At 42.9% G+C, this 21,800-nt stretch overlaps 3 protein-coding genes across 11 annotated transcripts; 1 reads left to right on the top strand and 2 right to left on the bottom strand.

The window, feature by feature from the left end:
* Window positions 1-140: 140 nt before the first annotated feature.
* Window positions 141-16,570, bottom strand: si:dkey-32e23.4 (dynamin-1-like protein). Of its 4 annotated transcripts, none has more exons than XM_035735992.2 (18): window positions 16,389-16,570; window positions 14,814-14,931; window positions 14,449-14,590; window positions 14,169-14,204; window positions 13,877-13,923; window positions 13,619-13,690; window positions 13,425-13,511; window positions 13,120-13,282; window positions 5,232-5,352; window positions 4,125-4,463; window positions 3,608-3,728; window positions 3,368-3,523; window positions 3,178-3,267; window positions 2,932-3,030; window positions 2,611-2,724; window positions 2,388-2,497; window positions 2,112-2,271; window positions 141-1,992 (listed from the first exon to the last, which is right to left on the bottom strand). In XM_035735992.2, exons 2-18 carry the CDS (start codon window positions 14,913-14,915, stop codon window positions 1,936-1,938), a joined length of 2,016 nt encoding a protein of 671 aa, XP_035591885.1. In that variant the 5' UTR covers window positions 14,916-14,931; window positions 16,389-16,570; the 3' UTR covers window positions 141-1,935. The 4 variants fall into 4 exon arrangements, with proteins under 4 accessions (XP_035591885.1, XP_035591884.1, XP_035591887.1 ...); XM_035735991.2 differs by lacking the exon at window positions 16,389-16,570 and adding an exon at window positions 15,556-15,742; XM_035735994.2 differs by lacking the exon at window positions 16,389-16,570 and adding an exon at window positions 15,436-15,510.
* LOC118358322 (ras-related protein Rab-7a-like) lies at window positions 15,449-19,398 on the top strand. Of its 3 annotated transcripts, none has more exons than XM_035735996.2 (6): window positions 15,449-15,523; window positions 17,035-17,092; window positions 17,270-17,396; window positions 17,604-17,822; window positions 18,074-18,202; window positions 18,356-19,398. In XM_035735996.2, the coding sequence occupies exons 1-6, from the start codon at window positions 15,505-15,507 to the stop codon at window positions 18,443-18,445; spliced, it is 642 nt and encodes a 213-aa protein (XP_035591889.1). In that variant the 5' UTR covers window positions 15,449-15,504; the 3' UTR covers window positions 18,446-19,398. The 3 variants fall into 3 exon arrangements, with proteins under 3 accessions (XP_035591889.1, XP_035591890.1, XP_052334746.1); XM_035735997.1 differs by lacking the exon at window positions 15,449-15,523 and adding an exon at window positions 15,950-16,283; XM_052478786.1 differs by lacking the exon at window positions 15,449-15,523 and adding an exon at window positions 16,704-16,724.
* On the bottom strand, window positions 18,252-21,448 carry LOC118358324 (ubiquitin-like protein 4A-B). 4 transcript variants are annotated; one of them, XM_035736002.2, is made up of 5 exons: window positions 21,257-21,448; window positions 20,707-20,812; window positions 20,311-20,504; window positions 19,853-19,979; window positions 18,252-18,438 (listed from the first exon to the last, which is right to left on the bottom strand). In XM_035736002.2, exons 1-4 carry the CDS (start codon window positions 21,302-21,304, stop codon window positions 19,872-19,874), a joined length of 456 nt encoding a protein of 151 aa, XP_035591895.1. In that variant the 5' UTR covers window positions 21,305-21,448; the 3' UTR covers window positions 18,252-18,438; window positions 19,853-19,871. The 4 variants fall into 4 exon arrangements, with proteins under 4 accessions (XP_035591895.1, XP_035591892.1, XP_035591893.1 ...); XM_035735999.2 differs by having other exon boundaries at window positions 18,252-18,441; window positions 19,830-19,979; window positions 21,257-21,447; XM_035736000.2 differs by having other exon boundaries at window positions 19,830-19,979; window positions 21,257-21,447.
* Between the last annotated feature and the right edge of the window lie 352 nt (window positions 21,449-21,800).

Here is a 21,800-nt window from a genome sequence, read left to right as displayed (position 1 = left end):
GGACAATGGCAATAGATACCAGACTGCTGTGAGTAATAGCCATCTGCAGGACTGGATGGTACATTTCTGCAGATCTTATCATGACTTTACAGATCATATCAATTATAAAGGACATCCTGCAAAGCAATCAGAGGCCAGACTGTTGTTGTTAAGAGTTTAATGAGTCCCTCCCATCTGAACAGATATTATTCTATCAATTTACATGTATAACAAATATTGGCAGTCAAGCACTTCCAGGCAGTTTGTAAAGATGTAAGATATACATTTAAATAATAGAAAACACAGTCTCATTCAGATTGAAAAACTTACACACACACACACTGTCCTTTCAGAAAGACAGACTAGACACCGTGCTCTCCTTGATCACATAGAAGTCAGTGTTTCTGCTAGATGGTGCTTGGTACCTGTTCCTTTAAGGCTAGTCTTTCTGAATAATGCTCATCATCCTTTGTGAACATTTCCATGACATACAAAAACCGATGCACACTTACACTATAAATTATTTGAGAAACTTTAGAATCTAATTCTAAATGAAAGATACACTAAAGTCACACAATTGGTACTAAATCCCAAATAAAAGGCTGCAGGGCACACTTCCCTTGGGGATCTACATCAACAAAATGAGGATAATTACAGCTGCATGCACAAGTTCAAATCAGAAACAATGTTAGTCTCTTACACCTCCAACATCCCTGTCACCTCCAACATCCCTGGGTAGAAGCAGGCCTAGGGATAGTCTTCAGAAGAGGTGGCACCCCAGCAACAGCCCCCTCTCTCTCTGAGGCACACTGCAAACATGGGTTAATTTAAAGGGGGGGTGACTGGGGTACAATATTTCAATGCATTCTGAGATTTTGAAAATTATTTTAACTTTCCTTTGGCCAAGTAGATTTCTACAATGAATCGCTATACCCCTGGCCCTCAAATCATTGCTGGACTCCACCTACTATTCTGCAACTCCTGACAAGCTAGCTATACAATATCTATATACACACACACACACACACACACACACACACACACACACACACACACACCTATTCAACTCTTTGTGGGTGCTATTCATAAATGTGGTTTCAGTTATCCAACAACATGCGAATTAAGAGTCTGACTAGAAACTTCATACGGAGAAAAGGAACACTGTATTCTGTTGTGAACGTACAACTTTGTTATAGGACTAAATATGCACAAACAGTGCAACCGTACACCTGGAACGATACATAAATGCGACACACGTAAAGAACATACGTCTGCTCTAGGGTACAACTACTGTACTCAGTTGCACTACAGACCAGGTCAAACCAAACCTCTACAGCATCCCCGAAGACCAGGATCATATTTCAACATTACATTGCAGACAGCCCACTGTTCAACCTCGGGTTGAGTTGTCACCCTCTGTTCAACTTTACAGAACGTTGCTTAAAACAAGGGGAAACCTGATACTGACTGATTACACTTACTCTACATATGTTCAGAAACTGTTACATGCATATCAAGCAGTCATGGTTTGAGATCACCCTTTCACAAATAGATACCTAATCAATGGAAACAAACGCTGCAGCACAACCATGTCATGATCAGATGCAAGAAAGACTCAGGAAAACAACGTAATACTCCACATGATAAACAACACATTGACAACCAAAAGACCAGACATTTAGACAGACGATTGTTGCAACAAAACCAAAATTGTTTTTGATCATGGTTCTCTTTCACATTAAAGACATCTCATCACATGGACCAGCTCTGCCTGAGTGTGTTGGTCTCATCACTATATTCACAATGAGACACAATAGTCCAAATCCTGGACAGACAAAAAGGACGGCTGGATGTTTAATGGACAGTGTGAGCTCAGTGGTATTGCCATACATTACCACACACACACACACACACACACACACACACACACACACACACACACACAGTTGCATTGGGCTACCACAGGTGTGTCTCCCGGATCTCTGAGATGATGTTGCTGGCTTTTTGGAGAGCCTGAAGTGAAGAGAGAGAGAGAGAGAGAGAAGGATACTGGTGTTAAAAAGGGGGAAACAGAAAGTACAACACAAAGTGCATGAGAGTAATTAGGGGTACTAGTAGCACTTGTACAGTACCTCCAGCATCTGGGCCACCTCTGTCCTCTGTTGTGCTGTGTCTTGGGACTCGATGAGCAGCCCCTGCAGCAGGTTCTGTTTGTACAGCTGGCCCACCAGCTCACTCTGCAGACGCTCCTTCACAAAGTTCACCAGGAAGTGCATCACCGTCTTGGGAACACTGCAGACACACGTCACAAGACACACAGTTAGCTAGGCCAGAGAAGGCTCAATTCACCACTAACTGGATACCCAAATAATAACACCCCTAGATGCCCTGGAGCGCCAATCTCTGACCTGTCCTGAATGCTCTTGCGGACAATTAGGAAGTAGCATTTGATGAGGCGTTGAATGACCTCACAGTCTCTTTGCTCGCGGGCACTCAGCTTTCGGGACACCGGCACCGCCTGGCAAACAGAGCAGGGGTCAGATGTTACAATCTGTCACAGATCGAATCAGATACAGTGCTGCTCTACAGGGTAGCGCTGGGTCAGTTCTGACTGCTGATTCCACTACTCACTGTGTCCAGGAGGTTGATGGCCTGGCCCTTAACAGGGCTGCTGAAACCTGTCACTGGTACCTTCTCCTCAGCCACCTTCTCATTCATCCAGCATTTATCTCCATCCTGCAGGCCCTAAAAGAGGTGAAATGGGGGTCAATTCAATTTAGTTGTTCAGGTATCGGTGTTAAAGTCACAACTGGCTTATTGGAATTCCTCAAAAGGTGTGATGTCCATACTGGTACGAGAAGACCGCATCAGACTCTAGAACCCTCTGGTCAACATTAGGCTCAGCTATATGCATGAAAGCAGAGCATGTGCTTTGAGTTGAGGCAGAATTACCTGTTGACTGTTGACAGATGCTGAGACCTGAGCAGCATCGGTAAAGTCTGGGTGCTTTGTGTTGATGTAAGCAAGCTCAATTTGAACCAAGTTGTGGACCTGAAACAGTTTGGTGCTCAGAATCATTCACGAACATAGACAGACCGCCAGTAAGCAATAGCACTAAATTGTAGAATAATTACACAGGATTTTTGTACAAAACAAATGAACTGAAAATGTCAAATCAAAAAAACAAATTTGTCTTACCATGTCATTAGTAATTGGCAAGCGCTTCCTGAGTAAACTAGTCACCACCTCCACAATGGAGTCGTGCAGCTTGGGAAACCGAAGGAGCTCCTGAAAAACACACATCATGTCAGGACGCATACAGAGACACTTCTATTACAATTTGGTTCAGGCTTGCTTTGTAATACGTGTTGTGCAGTGTCTAGCGTACCTGCGTGCTGTAGGAGGAGCAATGCTGGATGATCCTCTGCAGCTCCTCGTGGACCAGCTCCACACAGCGCAGACTGGGCTCCTCCAGACGCTTGATCTGCCTCTTCACCAGCAGCTCAAAGGAAATCTCAGGTACAAAGAGGGCCGGCCGCGGACCCTGCAGCACAGCACAACACACACCTCTATTAACATAACTCATGTGATTCACACAGACAATGCGATTGGAGCTGATGGGTATTACCGTAGCATTGCGGATTGCAGTGAGGATGTCGAGCTCTGTCAAGCCCCCCAGGGGGTCAATAGACTGAAGAGTGCGGCCAAAGGTCTCATGGAATATGTAGCAGATCCGAGCCCCCCCGCAGCTTACCAGAGAGGAGGACAGAGGAAGCAGTATCAGTGGCTGTGTCCGAGGGTTGTCAACATCAGATGCAGTCAGCCAGAATGAGTCAATACTTGCTTCACATGCTTGAGGAAATCAATAAATCAGTGAGCGGTACAGGAGCTATTGAAATGAACCCACAAAATATGAAATGCCAATACATGAACACCTAGAAAATTACAAGGAGGCCATGAAATACAATAAACGCCTGCTTAAGTGAAATGCCTTCAGCAGAACAATAACCAAGTTTTCCGTCACAAAATGTCCGCTGTGCAGATTCTAGATTCTGGTTGCTAAATATTTTGCTCCAATACAATATAAAATACTAAAAGATGATTGGTGCCTGGATAAATGATCCTAAAGCAGTTGAACTACTCACAGTTCAGATGTCTGGATGTGCGTGGCGGTGCCCTCGATGGTGTTGCAATAGTCGCTGGCGAACTTGGTGACGATCTGTAGCAGGGTGGAGCTGTGGTCCTCTACAGGCTGGCCGTAGCTGCTGAGCCGGGCCTGGTACTGGGCACTCAACACCGTCACACGCCTCTTCAGCTCCGGCAAGCAGTCCCTGATGTGGTGCATGAGCAGGCGGCTCAGGGTGCGAGCCAGGTAGCGGGAGCCGCAGCGGGAGGCCAGAGACGGGTAGTGGCGCTGGAGGAAGGCCTGCTCGTCCCGTGACGTGTCCTCTATGCTCTTCTGCGTGTTGATGTCATGCTGGCTCCTAGCAGGGGGAGACATGGAGGATGACAGCTGGAGTTCCAGAATACTCCACAGTGCATCTGATCATGCAGAACGTCACCTGCTCCAGCATAGCAGGAAATTATACACGCAAATAGGATGCAACACTTTTGAAATGGACGTTACTGTAGCCGTACAGATTCCTTTAGCACTCTGGAGGAATGTGCTAAGCTGAGGTCCCTACTGACTTCAGACAGCCTTCCAAGGCGGTTGCTATGATTGCTAGTGTGAGCTGTCGGTTGAACTAGATTGTCTCTGCTCAGTGAAATTACTTCAGAAAATGACTTACCATTTCAGCCTTTGAGGGGCAGATGTGTTTTTTTTTTGTGTTGCAATTCTGTACCCTTGGCGGAAAACCACTCAGATAACTCATACATCAGCCCTGTGCTGGAGCCCCATGAGTAAGACATGGCACACATTATCTCAGCAGGATGTGAGAACAATCTCAAAGTAGGGAGACAATCATTCAGAAATTCGAGCTTTGTTTGAAAAATGCAAAACGAATTAATCTGGTGAATAGCAGGGCCATTGGAACATTCGTTGTTTATAGCACAAAGGTCTCTGAGGGTACTTGAGTTAATTTAACGACCATAATGATTCAGATCCTTTATACTCAATCAGATGTGATACATTGGCCTAATATTTGTATAGCATCATTCACTGCTATGGGACTTCATCTTCTTAAGCACCGAGGTGACATCACCCAGTAAGAATTAGGTAAATCTGTTAAGTTGTAGGCATATGGACAAACCTGTTGACCACTCCCACAATTCCGAGCCGCACTGGAATGACCCGGCCCAGCAAGACCTCCAGAGCATCTGTCCCTGCGTCCATCAGGTCCAGCTTACTGACCACCAGCAGTGTTCTACGGCCTGCAAGACACATGGACACAGCTGGGTAAAGACACACCCCTTTTGTCCATGGCTCTTCACACACACACACACACACACACACACACACACACACACACACACACACACACAGTTCATTATCTAATCTAAAATATTGTGTATATAGCAATCACTGATGTTAAAAAGTTGAGGTCAAACCTAAAAAGTAACATTGACCATGTTTACTGATGTTTAACACATCTGTATAAATGATTGGAACGAGTCTACACACCCAGTAGCTCTCCTGGAGGTGTTATGCTAGAAAAGACTATAACACCAAAACATTTTTTTAAATCACTCTTTCAGTGAATCGTGTATCACATGGCTATAGTGTATCACAAGTGGCTCAGGTAGTGCAGCTCATCCAAGATGGCACATCAATGCGAGCTGTGGCAAGAAGGTTTGCTGTGTCTGTCAGCGTAGTGTCCAGAGCATGGAGGCCAGTACATCAGGAGACGTGGAGGAGGCCGGAGGAGGCCGTAGGAGGGCAACAACCCAGCAGTAGGACCGCTACCTCCGCCTTTGTGCAAGGAGGAGCACTGCCAGAGCCCTGCAAAATGACCTCCAGCAGGCCACAAATGTGCATGTGTGCTCAGATGGTCAGAAACAGACTCCATGAGGGTGGTATGAGGGCCTGACGTCCACAGGTTGGGGGTTGTGCTTACAGCCCAACACCGTGCAGGACGTTTGGCATTTGCCAGAGAACACCAAGATTGGCAAATTCGCCACTGGTGCCCTGTGCTCTTCACAGATGAAAGCAGGTTCACACTGAGCACTTGACAGAGTCTGGAGATGCCGTGGAGAACGTTCTGCTGCCTTCAACATCCTCCAGCATGACCGGTTTGGCGGTGGGTCAGTAATGGTGTGGCCGTACAGCCATTCATGTGCTCGCCAGAGGTAGCCTGACTGCTGCAATTAGGTACCGAGATGAGATCCTCAGACCCCTTGTGAGACCATATGCTGGTGCGGTTGGCCCTGGGTTCCTCCTAATGAAAGACCATGCTAGACCTCATGTGGCTGGAGTGTGTCAGCAGTTCCTTCAAGAGGAAGGCATTGATGCTATGGACTGGCCCGCCCGTTCCCCAGACCTGAATCCAATTGAGCACATCTGGGACATCATGTCTCGCTCCATCCACCAACGCCACATTGCACCACAGACTGTCCAGGAGTTGGCGGATGCTTTAGTCCAGGTTTGGGAGGAGATCCCTTAGGAGACCATCCGCCACCTCATCAGGAGCATGCCCAGGCGTTGTAGGGAGGTCATACAGGCACGTGGAGGCCACACACACTACTGAGCCTAATTTTGACTTGTTTTAAGGACATTACATCAAAGTTGGATCAGCCTGTAGTGTGGTTTTCCACTTTAATTTTGAGTGTGACTCCAAATCCAACCTCCATGGGTTGATACATTTGATTTCCATTGATCATTTGTGTGTGATTTTGTTGTCAGCACATTCAACTATGTAAAGCAAAAAGTATTTAATAAGAATATTTCATTCATTCAGATCTAGGATGTGTTATTTTAGTGTTCCCTTTATTTTTTGGAGCAGTGTATATTGTTGCTAGATATATCCATTCAATGGATCGATCTAACGGTACATTTTATGTCCCACAAAAACATTAAATTGTGTGCCTATAGGCTACTTAGGGTATTAACCGCAAATGGCGCTCTCCACTCCGTATCATCTCAATTACATAGCCTACTCAGTTTGTAAAGTGGTTAAAGTGGTTATTTCCTCTATAGTGACAGTTGAGAAATAATTGTTCTACTCACATAAATCTGCGACTCTGTTCTTGTTCAACAGTAACAGTAAAAACTGTCTTTCCCAGTTACATTTAGAAATGTTTCTCAACTGTCAGTAAGTAACGTTATGCTTGCACTTATGCTTGCGCTTGCACATCAGAATGCATCTTTCCCTTCACCGTGCGCAAAAGGTGGGAGAGGGAGTGAGAACAAGCAGCGAATCAGGGACAGGGCAAATACTTTCATAGCGGGACGCAGGTTAATGCACATTACTGTTGAATAAATAATGGTTTTAGAACCAAAACATCTGCAGGAACGTTGTGCAGCCTAATCACTGACATTACAGACATAAGCCAAATTGCATAGGTAAGAGGAGGGCAATGTCAGTGTCTAATTTCTGGTTTATTGTCCCAGCTCTAGTTAGTGTTGTCTATCAAATTGCTTTCCTCTCCCGCTCTCCTCTGGCAATGGCCCGACTCCCATTGGCACATGATGTTCACACAAGGAAGCGAACATGTGGTTGGAAAGCTCAGGAAAGTGCCTCGACTATTATTTGATGTTCTATTTTTTTTCTTTCTTGCCACGTTGGAAACAATTAAGCAGAGACACAATATTATATTGTCGTCCACGTTTAAGACCTTTGAAAACGGAACTAAGGCATTTAAAATCAGATAAAAATGTATTTAAGACTTAAACACCCTGAAAAATATATACAGTGCACTCGGAAAGTATTCAGATCCCATGACTTTTTCCACATTTTGTTACATTACAGCCTTATTCTAAAATGTATTAAATTATTTTTTCCCCCCTCTCAATCTACACACAATACCCCATAATCACAAGGTAAAAACAGGTTTAGAAATGTTTGCAAATTTATTACACAAATAAAAACTGAAATATTACATTTACATAAGTATTCAGACCCTTTACTCAGTACTTTGTTGAAGCACCTTTGGCAAAGAATACAGCCTTGAGTATTGTTGGGCGGCAGGGTAGCCTAGTGGTTAGAGCGTTGGACTAGTAACCGGAAGGTTGCAAGTTCCAACCCCCGAGCTGGCAAGGTACAAATCTGTCATTCTGCCCCTGAACAGGCAGTTGAAAATTGAAAATAAGAATTTGTTCTTAACTGACTTGCCTAGTTAAATAAAGGTAAAAGAAAGAAAGAAAATGACACTAAAAGCTTGGCACACCTGCATTTAGAGAGTTTCTCCCATTCTTCCCCGTAGATTCTTTCAAGCTCAGACAGGTTGAATGGGGAGCATCGCTGCGCAGCTATTTTTCAGGTCTCTCCAGAGATTTTCGATGAAGTTCAAGTCCGGGCTCTGAATGGGCCACTAAAGGACATTCAGAAACATGTCCCGATTCAGAAACATGTCCCGAAGCCACAGATATAGCCCTTGGTTCACTTCAGGCCTGACTGCCCTTGACCAGCACAAAAACATCCTGTGGCAGACTGCACTAGCATCGAATAGTCCCCGCGAAATGCAACTTTTCAGGGAAGTCAGGAAAGCTTTTTCAAACAGAAATTTACATCCTGTAGCTCTAACTCCAAAAGGTTTTGGGACACTAAAGTCCATGGAGAATAAGAGCACCTTCTCCCAGCTGCCCACTGCACTGAGGCTAGGTAACACTGTCATCCCACTCTTCAAAGGGGGTGACACTCTAGACCCAAACTGTTATAGACCTATTTCCATCCTGCCCTGCCTTTCTAAAGTCTTCGAAAGCCAAGTTAATAAACAGATCACTGACCATTTCAAATACCACCGTACCTACTCCGCTGTGCAATCCGGTTTCCGAGCTGGTCACGGGTGCACCTCAGCCACACTCAAGGTACTAAACGATATCATAACCACCATCGATAAAAGATAGTACTGTGCAGCAGTCTTCATCGACCTGACCAAGGCTTGCGACTCTGTCAATCACCGTATTCGGCAGACTCAACAGCCTTGGTTTCTCAAATGACTGCCTCACCAACTACTTCCCAGACAGAGCTCAGTGTGTCAGATCGGAGGGCCTGTTGTCCGGACCTCTGGCAGTCTCTATGGGGGTACCACAGGTTTCAATTCTTGGGCCTACTCTTTTCTCTGTATATATCAACGATGTTGTTTTTGCTGCGGGCGATTCCCTAATCCACCTCTATGCAGACGACACCATTATGTATATGGTTCTGGCTTAGAATGTGGACAACTTCAAATACCTAGGTGTCTGGCTAGACCATAAACTCTCCTTCCAGACTCATATTAAACATATCCAATCCAAAATAAAATCTAGAATCGGCTTCCTATTTCGCAACAAAGCCTCCTTTACTCACGCCGCCAAACATAAGTCTATGCTGGTTAGAGCGCCGCCTTATCTCAGCTCACTGGTCACGATAACAACACCTACCCATAGCACGCGCTCCAGCAGGTATACCTTACTGGTCATCCCCAAAGCCAACACCTACATTGGCCTCCTTTTGTTCCAGTTCTCTGCTGCCAATGCCTGGAACGAATTGCAAAAATCACTGAAGCTGGGGACTTATATTCCCCTCACTAACTTTAAACATCAGCTATCTGAGCAGCTAACCGATCGCTGCAGCCGTACATAGCCCATCTGTAAATAGCCCACCCAATCTACCTACCTCATCCCCATATTGTTTTTATTGACTTTTCTGCTCTTTTGCACACCAGTATTTCTACTTGCACATCATCATCTGCTCATCTATCACTCCAGTGTTAATTTGCTAAATTGTAATTACTTCGCTCTATGGCCTATTTATTGGCTTACCTCCTCCCGCCATTTGCACACAATGTATATAGACTTTTTCTATTGTGTTATTGACTGTATGCTTGTACAGTGGGGCAACAAGTATTTAGTCAGCCACCAATTGTGCAAGTTCTCCCACTTAAAAAGATGAGAGAGGCCTGTAATTTTCATCATAGGTACACTTCAACTATGACTGACAAAATGAGAAAAAAAAATCCAGAAAATCACATTGTAGGATTGTTTATGAATTTATTTGCAAATTATGGTGGAAAATAAGTATTTGGTCAATAACAAAAGTTTATCTCAATACTTTGTTATATACCCTTTGTTGGCAATGACATAGGTCAAACACTTTCTGTAAGTCTTCACAAGGTTTTCACACACTGTTGCTGGTATTTTGGCCCATTCCTCCTTGCAGATCTCCTCTAGAGCAGTGATGTTTTGGGGCTGTTGCTGGGCAACACGGACTTTCAACTCCCTCCAAAGATGTTCTATGGGGTTGAGATCTGGAGACTGGCTAGGCCACTCCAGGACCTTGAAATGCTTCTTACGAAGCCACTCCTTCGTTGCCCGAGCGATGTGTTTGGGATCATTGTCATGCTGAAAGACCCAGCCACGTTTCATCTTCAATGCCCTTGCTGATGGAAGGAGGTTCACTCAAAATCTCACGATACATGGCCCCATTCATTATTTCCTTTACACGGATCAGTCGTCCTGGTCCCTTTGCAGAAAAACAGCCCCAAAGCATGATGTTTCCACCCCCATGCTTCACAGTAGGTATGGTGTTCTTTGGATGCAACTCAGCATTCTTTGTCCTCCAAACACAACGAGTTGAGTTTTTACCAAAAAGTTATATTTTGGTTTCATCAAATCAAAATCAAATCAAATGTATTGATATAGCCCTTCGTACATCAGCTGATATCTCAAAGTGCTGTACAGAAACCCAGCCTAAAACCCCAAACAGCAAGCAATGGTGGATAGGAAAAACTCCCTAGAAAGGCCAAAACCTAGGAAGAAACCTAGAGAGAAACCAGGCTATGTAGGGTGGCCAGTCCTCTTCTGGCTGTGCCGGGTGGAGATTATAACAGAACATGGCCAAGATGTTCAAATGTCTGACCATATGACATTCTCCCAATCTTCTTCTGGATCATCCAAATGCTCTCTAGCAAACTTCAGACGGGCCTGGACATGTACTGGCCTAAGCAGGAGGACACGTCTGGCACTGCAGGATTTGAGTCCCTGGCGGCGTAGTGTGTTACTGATGGTAGGCTTTGTTACTTTGGTCCCAGCTCTCTGCAGGTCATTCACTAGGTCCCCCCGTGTGGTTCTGGTCAGATCTTGCGTGGAGCCCCAGAACGAGGGAAATTATCAGTGGTCTTGTATGTCCTCCATTTCCTAATAATTGCTCCCACAGTTGATTTCTTCAAACCAAGCTGCTTACCTATTGCAGATTCCCAGCCTGGTGCAGGTCTACAATTTTATTTCTGGTGTCCTTTGACAGGTCTTTGGTCTTGGCCATAGTGGAGTTTGGAGTGTGACTGTTTGAAGTTGTGGACAGGTGTCTTTTATACTGATAACAAGCTCAAACAGGTGCCATTAATACAGGTAACAAGTGGAGGACAGAGGAGCCTCTTAAAGAAGAAGTTACAGGTCTATGAGAGCCAGAAATGTTGCTTGTTTGTAGGTGAGCAAATACGTATTTTCCACCATAATTTGCAAATAAATTCATTAAAAATCTTACAATATGATTTTCAGGATTTTTCTTCTAATTTTGTCTGTCATAATTGAAGTGTACCCATGATGAAAATTACAGGCCTCATCTTTTTAAGTGGGAGAACTTGCACAATTGGTGGCTGACTAAATACATTTTTGCCCCACTGTATATTCCATATGTAACTCTGTTGTCGTTTGTGTCGCACTACTTTGCTTTATCTTGGCCAGGTCGCAGTTGTAAATGAGAACTTGTTCAAATAGCCTACCTGGTTAAATAATGGTGAAATAAATTTTTTAAAATTGTCTTCTCTGTGTGCTTAGGGTTGTTATCCTGTTGGAAGGTCAACCGTTGCCCAGTTGAGGTCCTGAGCGCTCGGACACAGGTTTTCATCAAGGATCTCTCTGTATTTTGCTCCGTTCATCTTTCCCACGATTCTGACTAGTCTCCCAGTCCCTGCCGCTGAAAAACATCCCCACAGCATGATGATGCCACCACCGCCCCCCGCACCTCTCTGATTCAGTGGTGTTGGGTTAAATGTGGTAGACACATTTCAGTTCAGTTGGACAACTGACTAGGTATCCCCCTTTCCCTTACTTCACTGTAGGGATGGTGCCAGTTTACCTCCAGACATGATGCTCCACATTCAGGCCAAAGAGAATCTTGGTTTCATCAGACCAGAGAATTTTGTTCCTCATGGTCGGAGAGTCCTTTAGGTGCCCTTTGGCAAACTCCAAGCGGGCTGTCATCTGCCTTTTAAAGAGGAGTGGCTTTCGCCTGCCACTCTACCATAAAGGCCTGATTGGTAAAGTGCTGCAGAGATAGTTGTCCTTCAGGAAGGTTCACCAATCTCCACAGAGGAACCATCAGGTTATTGGTCACCTCCCTGACCAAGGCACTTCGCCCCCGATTGATCAGTTTGGCCAAGCAGCCAGATCTAGGAAGAGTCTTGGTGGTTCCAAACTTCTTCCATTTAACAATGATGGAGGCCACGGTGTTCTTTGGGACCTTCAATGCTGCAGAAATGTGTTGGTACCCATCCCCAGATTTGTGCATCGACACAATCCTATCTCGGAGCTCTAAGGACAATTCCTTCTACCTCATGGCTTGGTTTTTGCTCTGACCTGCACTGTCAACTGTGGGAACTTATATAGACAGGTGTGTGCCTTTCCAAATCATGTCCAATCAAATGAATTTACCACAGGTGAACTCCAATCAAGTTGTAGAAACATCTCAAGGATGATCAATGGAAACAGGATTCACCTGAGCTCAATTTAGAGGTTCATAGCAAAAGCTATGAATACTTATGTAAATAAGGTGTCTTTTTATTTTTAATACATTTGCTAAAATATCTAAAAAACGTTTTTTGCTTTGTCATTATTGTGTGTATATTGATGAGGTATTTTTTTTAAATCGATTTTATAATAAAGCTATAACATAACAAAATGTGGAAAAAGTCAAGATGTCTGAATACTTTCCGAATTCACTGTATACACTGAAAAGACATGCAGTGAAAAATGAAGGAGCACAAGTGTACACTATGCCTCACCATCCTGGTCGACCTCGCGGGCCAGTTTGAGGGCATCAGAGGTGGCCAAGTCGGAGTTGGCAGGAGACACTGAGAGGATAAGGGAGTTGGGGTTGGAGATGAAGGATAGGATCATCTCTTGGACTTGAGCTTCTATGTCCTCTGGCTGATCTCCAACCGGAACCTAGTACAACAAGAAATAACTACATTACTGCAATGAAATATACACATTTGTTTTCAGTGAGTAATGTCATTCATTTTACCATGAGGAACACCATAGTTGTGCATTTTCAAGTTAGTGGGATTAACACACTGGTTGGGCTTACCTTGGTTATTCCTGGCAAATCAACCAGTGTGAGATTGAGGACATGAGGAGAGAAAATCTTCAAATAGATGGGCTCAGGGCTGATTCCCTAAAGACCACAAGAGAGGAAAAGGGGATGGAGCGAGAAGCAGACAAAAGTAAATCAATAACGCATAAACTGGAGATAAGACAAATCTATCTACAATGTATACATACCTTGTTGCCTCCTGAGCTACGCTCAGTCTCTTCTTCAATCTCCTTGCGAATCTCCAAGAAATCTGTGAAAATCTATAATGCAAACAGAGATGGGATACTGAAATATTGACTTCACCAACACCCCTGGTGGCATGACGTTAGGAGATACAGTACCAAGTTTCTCGGACAATGTAATGCCCTACTGCAAATATGAAACACTCAATAAGCAGTGCAAAACAGCTAAATAGATTTGTGCAAAGCGAAGATAGTGCCACATACCTGGTTCTTGCTATGAAGGAACGTGCCCCATTCATCAGCCTTGATCCCTTGACAAAAATATAAAAAGATTGAGTGTAAAATAATGTGTAAACGGAAATGAAATACTTGTATCTCATAAAAACAGACTGATGGGGTTTATAAATATTTGGAAACAAAATATGACAGAGACAGAGTTTGTAAGTTGATGTGATGATTAGACAGAGGAAATTAAAAGACGATGAGGATGACAAGATGATATTAAGATGAATGACAACGCAACAGGTCCATGCATATAAACTATGGAAGTAAAGACCTGGGTAGCTGTTTGCATTTTGTTTTACCCCATTTCCTGAGAAAGGTGAAGAAGGGATTGTAAATATGTTAGAAAAGAGCAAACATCCCAAAGACCGCTTAGGCTTTATCCAATGAGTGAAATTACATGAATGCGAGATATTGAAATTCATTGAATAAATGTCAACTGCACTGGCATTGATTTGTTTCAGTGTGTCCAGTGTACGGTTTATCTGCGAGAAGCAACATGGAGACAGCTTTTAAAGTGACAATCACATCTTGTTTCTGTGTCAAGTACATACCATTTTCTTGCAGTCTCCTCTCTGCCAATGGAGGCACATTCACCAGCTGCAACACTAGGGGTCGCCGTGTGACTATGCCTGATCCCCGAGGCAGAAAATCCCTCCCAACCAGGCTCTCCAACACAGAACTCTTGCCGCTGCTCTGTCATGGGAAAAGAGGAGATAAATTTCAGAAAGACTTTAACACTTAGCTACATGAAGGATTCATTGCTATTATCTATACTTCCTCCATCTCCCTGGAAAGACTGCTGGACATTGATATGTTAATTTCAACAATGTAACAATTCCCCAATGACACAATTCCCCAATGACACAATTCCCCAATGGAACAACTATTGATTCTTGCATTTTGATTCTGTACTGACCTGTGAGCCAACCACTACTATCTGAGGCAGCTGGATGATCTCTGCCCCCACTGTCAGGAAGACTTCCTGGAGCCGATTGATGATGGGAATTAGAGTCTCCATTTCTTAGGACCGGACACTACAGTTGGCAAAAGAAAGTGAAAGAAGCAATGGTGAGATTATAAACATATAGTACACAGGACTCTCCTTAATCTCCTACAAAAGGCAAAAACAAGAGACCTCTTGCAGATGGATAAGAATGTGTAACGTTAGTAAGCAACAAACAAACTACACAATAGCTTAATAGTAGTATTTGTTGTTGTGATTCATAGCTCTCGTGATGATAACCAACATTACATAAGAAAGGCCCGCGGGTGGTCATGTGAAAATGAATGGATTCAGGCCCTACTGTTCAGGCCCTACTGAGAGACAAAACTGGAATCGTTTGATTTGGGGTTGATCGCTGATTAGTGACCAAAATCCAAGATATGCTATATTCAAAGCTACCCTATCTAGCTAACCAGTTAACCTAGCTTGCTTATGACCCCTATCATGCAATAAATATAGGACTAATTTCGCAAACAACCAGACATTTAGCATTGTCAAGTCTTTTGGTATACAACATTTGGCTATTTTTTTTTACATTGTTTTGAAGGGGAACGGAGATGCTGCTGAACTTCCTAGTTAAACCGATTCAGGCCAAGGTGCTCTGATGAGGAAGCAGGGAAAGGGTAAGTGGCTAACGCTTTATTCGTTTCCTTACCAGAGAAGATGTTCCTCTCAATCCAACAATACCGTGCTCACTTCATCCTGCAAAGACAGCTAGCTACAGTAACGGAAATTCTGTACAATCCACAATTTAGCGTTATCTGTATTTTTAGCGACTTCAAACCGGGTTGTAATTCAAGGCTGTCATTGAATTATTTTTTATTTTTTTGAAAGAGGTGATTGGTCACACAACGTTTTTCCGTATATTATACGGTTAGCTGATTGGTTTAAATACAGTCTGTCATAATTCTGACAACGCCCTCTACACGCAACTCCCTCCTCTTTTTCCAAGTGACATCACACATGTTTCTTTATGCTCTAACATTTAAAAGCACCATATTCAATGAGTGTGGGCCACTCTGCCCTTGGGGCATCTGCTTCGATGTAACCAATGGAATAATACATAAATAAATTATATATATGCATGTACACTTAACGTCAGCCCCTTGTGACTGGAACCCAAATGCGTGTTCACGAGAGTCAGCAGGGTAAAAGAGTTGCGCAAATTTGCTTCGTGGAAAGTCCAATCCAGGTCTGCTACAGATCAGATAATATCAGCACCCTGCCCCGACCGACTCGTGAACAAGCTGCATACCGTCTGATAAAAAACAGCAGAGGGTTGTATGTCTAGACATTACCAGTTTTAATCAAAGTAGTTAGTTAATGAGAATTATTCAGGAGAACAACAGTTCTCTCTGCATCTGTCTGACGCCAGAGTAAAAGGTAAACGATTTGATTTTCCCTAAAAGCTAGCCAACTAGCCAACGGTTAGCTAACTAATATGTCAGGTCATGTGGACATTGAATAGTTAGCTAACATTTGGCTTACCACGATTAGTATATTCTGTAAATCATGCTTCATGGTCAAAGCCCGTCACACATCGGATCCCAAGCATCCTGCATTGACTTCTTGATGCCGCACTGATAACATCAAAGATTTTTCTAACTAACCCAAGATGGTCCACAGCCTGTCATTTCCAATGGAAGCAAATGCATCATAGTGGGTGGACGAGCAAGGTGGCTGCGCCAAGCACGAGCTAGCGAGATCCTATTGGCGGTTTCTAACATATATTTCAGTTAGGGAACGCCTACTTTACGAATCGCGGGTGTGCAAGAACAAAATTCGCCCTTGCACTCCGAAATAAAACCATTTTTAGAAACTTTGGTAAAGTCTACAAAACGTAGTCCGCTATGTTAATAACAGATTCTAGTTTGGGAACAGAAAACTCTATTGAGATCAAATGTTTCATTAATGAGAAAATTAGCAGTTTGTCTGACAAAATGCATCTCCTTCCATCTTCTGCCATTGCTGGCCACTGGACTTCCCCTCATCACCATATTTGGTAGTGAGTGGAAACGCCAACCAGATACTTCAAATGTATACATCTGGTGAAACATCTGGCACATTGTTCATCTGTGGTAAGTGTCCTAGTCCTAAATGATGCACTGAAATGTCTTACCTATTCTCTCATCAGCAAATATGGCGTCTCGGAAGAAGATTCTACTCAAGGTGATAATTCTTGGAGACTCAGGGTGAGTAGAATACTTGCAGTGTGAAACCTGTTCATTCCAAATTGTCCTTACCATAGATCACACTCTTCATGTACATTGGGTTCCACTCATTTTGGGGTAAAGGTGCCTAAAGATTATTTTATCAAATTTTGTCCCTGCCTATGTTTGTTCATCACTCTCCTATCTCCACACTGACAGAGTTGGGAAGACCTCTCTCATGAACCAATATGTGAATAAGAAGTTCAGCAATCAGTATAAGGCCACAATCGGTGCTGACTTTCTTACCAAAGAGGTGATGGTGGATGACAGGCTTGTGACAATGCAGGTAATAGACTTCTCTATCCTTGACCATGCACATCTTCCATAACCTCTCCTCAGTATTGTGTCCCAATACCATAAGTCTAAACCTGATAGAAATGTATTCAACTAAACATTTTAGTCAAGCCTTTCTCTATGTAACATGGTCCCTTTGGATATGTATTGAAGTGCATGTAGTGGTGAGTTCAGTTATGAATGTCATCCATTCTACTAGATCTGGGACACTGCAGGGCAGGAGAGATTCCAGTCATTGGGCGTTGCTTTCTATCGAGGTGCAGACTGTTGTGTCCTCGTGTACGATGTTACTGCGCCAAACACCTTCAAGACTCTTGACAGCTGGCGAGACGAGTTCCTGATTCAAGCCAGCCCCCGTGACCCAGAGAACTTCCCATTTGTTGTGCTCGGCAACAAGATTGACTTGGAGAACAGGCAGGTCTGTACATATGCCCAAATATGTGAAGTTGTGCCATCAAATCAAATGTTATGTCACATGTGCCAAATACAACCAGTGTAGATTTTACCATGAAATGCTTAAGGGCCCTTTACCCAAAATGTAGAGTTAAAAAGAAAGAAATGTGCAAAAGAAATATTAATAAAATATGAATAAACAGACTATATACATGTGTAGCCCCAATGTTTGTGTGAAATGTAATTTGTTCATATGAATATTATATTACTGACCAGGTGACGACCAAGCGAGCCCAGGCATGGTGTACGAGTAAGGGCAGTATCCCATATTTCGAGACAAGTGCGAAGGAGGCCATAAATGTTGATCAAGCCTTTCAAACTATTTGCCGAAATGCTCTCAAACAGGTAGGTTGATTGCTGATTGAATTTGGATAATGTTAAACTCATGACGTAGTTTTCACTTTAAGAACAATTTATTGATGCAGATACAAGAATGTATTCACTTTAGAACTTTTTTGAAGGCATTAACCTGCCATGTTTTCCTGTCCTCATTGTTAGGAGTCAGAAGTGGAGACTTATGACTTCCCAGATCAGATCAAACTGAGGGATGACAGACCAGCCTCCTCTAGTGATGGCTGCAGCTGCTGAGGAAGGGAGGAAACATGACAGATATACACATTGATGTTTGATTGAAGGGGGATTACAATACTGTACATTCATACCATTTTATGTCTTCACATATGCAAGATCTCAGATGAAAAATGCTAACCCCCCCCCTGTTCTCTTTGAAGTTCATGTGGCAGGAACTGAAACATCAGTTACATCAATATCTGTATTTTCACCAAGACAACTGACTTTGTATTTGTCAAACATTTTGTTTTTGATACTCATCAGTCTTGCAATAATGTATGTTATGTCTGGGAGACATCTGATGCATTCTCCCTTATCAACGTGCCTTTATTTCCTTGTGGTCTCTGTGCTAGCTCACTAGGTTTGTCATTGCAATCACATCTATAATGGTTCCTCTTTAAAGAACTTGGTGTCACATTTATCTGCACTACTATTGCATTTCCTCTTTAAGGTGAAGACCTAAGTACAGCATATTTGCCTGAACAATGAAGAAAGACAGTTTTAAGCTGCTGATCAGAAATTATGTAAATTGTACAAATGGGACTCAAGTTTGACGGTGTGTGTTTGTGGGGAGAGAGGAAACAAAGCTATCACTAGAAAATCAAATACGATCAGCAGTGTGTGCTTTCTAATATGGATAATGCAGTCGGAGGGAAATTCCTGTTATCAAGTCTTGTTCCAAACTGGACATCTTGTTAGATGAGAGTTGAAATAGCTTTTCCCAGTTTAAGGTGTTAGGATGTGCTTTGGCCTGCAAATGTATCATAGATAAGGCAGCATCTCACACAATCTGACCTCTTATTTTTTGCTTTGTATAATATAAATACAACTATATGAACGTCCTCATCAATTTTACATAATTTTATAAATTGTTATGGTTGCTGTAAGTAGAAGTTGAAGATATCTTAATATAAATGGTTAAATAATTTCCTGACAGTTGAATAAAAAGGTACAATTATGACTAAATACTATGAGGTAGATTGTGCTTTATTCAGTTGAATTATGCTAGGCCTAGACCAAGTGAGTACTTGAAATTGAGGGAAAACAGTCCATTTTTTTATACTTGTATAAACAATATATACAAATCATACAATGACTGCACTGAACAACATTAACTAGAAGTAACCTTACAGAGTGTGTTTTCTGTAAACTATCATTCATTTACAACACATTGCTTATAAATAAGAACTTCCATAATTACTCAGTGATAATTTTAGACCAACAGACAAAAGGTATTGGCTCTCGTTTCAGTCTGATTTGATCATGTGAAAATATCCTATTAATTGTACAGGAATGTCTGGAGAAAACAAAGAAAAGTATCATTAAGACAGGCTGTGATCTAAAAGCTTTGCAGCTACACTATAATCAACCTTTCATGTTATCCCTGTACAACCCACTGCACCTCTGTGAATCGCCAGAATATACCGTCAAGTCAGGCAGGTTTTCAATCCATGTACGATGTGTCCATGCCCTCGCTGTCTGGGTGAAGCAGTCGCCCGGCCAGGCGCTCAATGTCATCCAGACTGAGTTGCCGAAGTGAACGTTCATAATCCTTTTGGAAGAGAAAGCAGTGTAAATCGCTAGCCTGAGACTGATAAAATCCTTCATACAGTACAAAAGTAGTACCTGCAGTCTAAAGGTGAGAACATTCAGTGAATGCTGTACTTCAGCAAAAGTATGTGGAGGGATATTCTTAAACACTTAATTAGTAATTATTGATGTAGTGTAGAAACTGAAGGGATTCATTGGGTGTGCATGCAAAGCAGCTTATACTGCCAAATCAGAATAATGTACATGACCTGAATGTGTTTTGTTGGCGAGTATGACAAGATTTATGGATATGTACCAACAGCTGCCTACTCTTGTTAATGGAAATAATGTACCTTGATTAACTGTTCATGGACTTTAGCTGCATCTGCAGGGCTGAAGTGTTTCGCTAGTACAGTGGACAGAGTCTGCCACACCCCGCTGACCGCACTGCTACTGCTAGCCATCCCACTCCTCTCCCCTGCTGGACGAACCACCAAGTTTAACTTGGCCTCTGGCCCAATGGAATAATCGCTCAATCTGTGTTCATCTGTAACAAAAATGGACAAAGATGTGTATGGCTTTGTGATAGATGTACAAGTATGAATGTTATAAAGAATATTCAAGAATGCAGCAGGGCAATGTGTAACTTGGTAGATTCGGTGATGTGACATCCTCACACACAGCTGGGGTACTTCGACAATGCCAGGCTGTGTATGATGAGCTACAGTAGTTGGCCTTAGTGTAGGTACCTGCAAGGGCTTTCCCCTTGTAAAGCAATCGCTGCTGATTTGCAGGTATATTCAGACGTTCAGACACTAGTTCTTTCACCATGGAGACCTTTTCATCTTCTGTGACCTGAAATTGTGACAGATTAAACTGACATTTAATATTCTTGACAGTATTGATGTAATAGCGACAGCACAATCACATTGATATCGCTGAACTATTCCTCTTGACAAGCTGACCATATCTACAGCAGGCACATTATCTTCCCTGGCCTAGGTCTGGTCTACTGAGAGGACTAACGCCCTGAACCGCAGAGCTTTATCTTCAAGCAACGAACATGAGCCAACTCTGCTTTTGTTGCCAACTTCATTTCCTGTAGCTAAATCATGAAGGTACAGACCTGCTGTGAACACCCTCTGCATCAAGATACTCAATAGCTAGATATAACAAATAGACCTTTCATTTAAAATGCTAGCCCGTGATGCTGGAAAACAGCAGTAGCAGCTAGCTGACATAGCTAACTAGGTTCGCTAGCTACCGGCTCCAGTCTGCCTTTTGCTCATAAATGCTTACCTGTACATTGCACTCCTTTCCTTTAAGTGGTTTTATAGTTAAAATCATTGTATTGACTGTGTCATTGAAAACAATTCAACGTTATGATAACAGTTTTTTTGTTTCTCCAAACAGCCCAAACCTTATCAGCAATCATGTTCCAGTTACTTCCCCACTGCTTTTAATACTCAATATGCGCGTGCTGCCCCCTGCTGTGTGGAATATGGATTGACCAGTCAGGTCAGTCGATGCGGTAATCCGCATCCCCGCTATATATGGCCTGGATAAAGGTAGCTGAACGATCTCAAATTCGTGGATGCAGTTATAGTTGCAAGAATTGTGCATGATGAATAGTTTTAAACGTTTTTATCATGCTGTTTTGATATGGAGTGCATATTACACAAATTAACATATGATTTGTTTATTAAGCTGTCATGAGAGAGTATACCTAATTACACTGGCCGTTTTAGAGCAGTTTAACCACGGGCACATTGTAATCCGCCCAAACAAGTCAATGGGAAAAGATCTCTAATGACAGAGTTCTGCTACTTTAAGAGAATAATAG

This window comes from Oncorhynchus keta, chromosome 25 (assembly GCF_023373465.1).
Source record: "Oncorhynchus keta strain PuntledgeMale-10-30-2019 chromosome 25, Oket_V2, whole genome shotgun sequence".
NCBI classification, from domain to species: domain Eukaryota; kingdom Metazoa; phylum Chordata; class Actinopteri; order Salmoniformes; family Salmonidae; genus Oncorhynchus; species Oncorhynchus keta.
The sequence above is the reverse complement of the archived record's forward strand: the minus strand, read 5'-3'. Positions and strand labels throughout refer to the sequence as shown.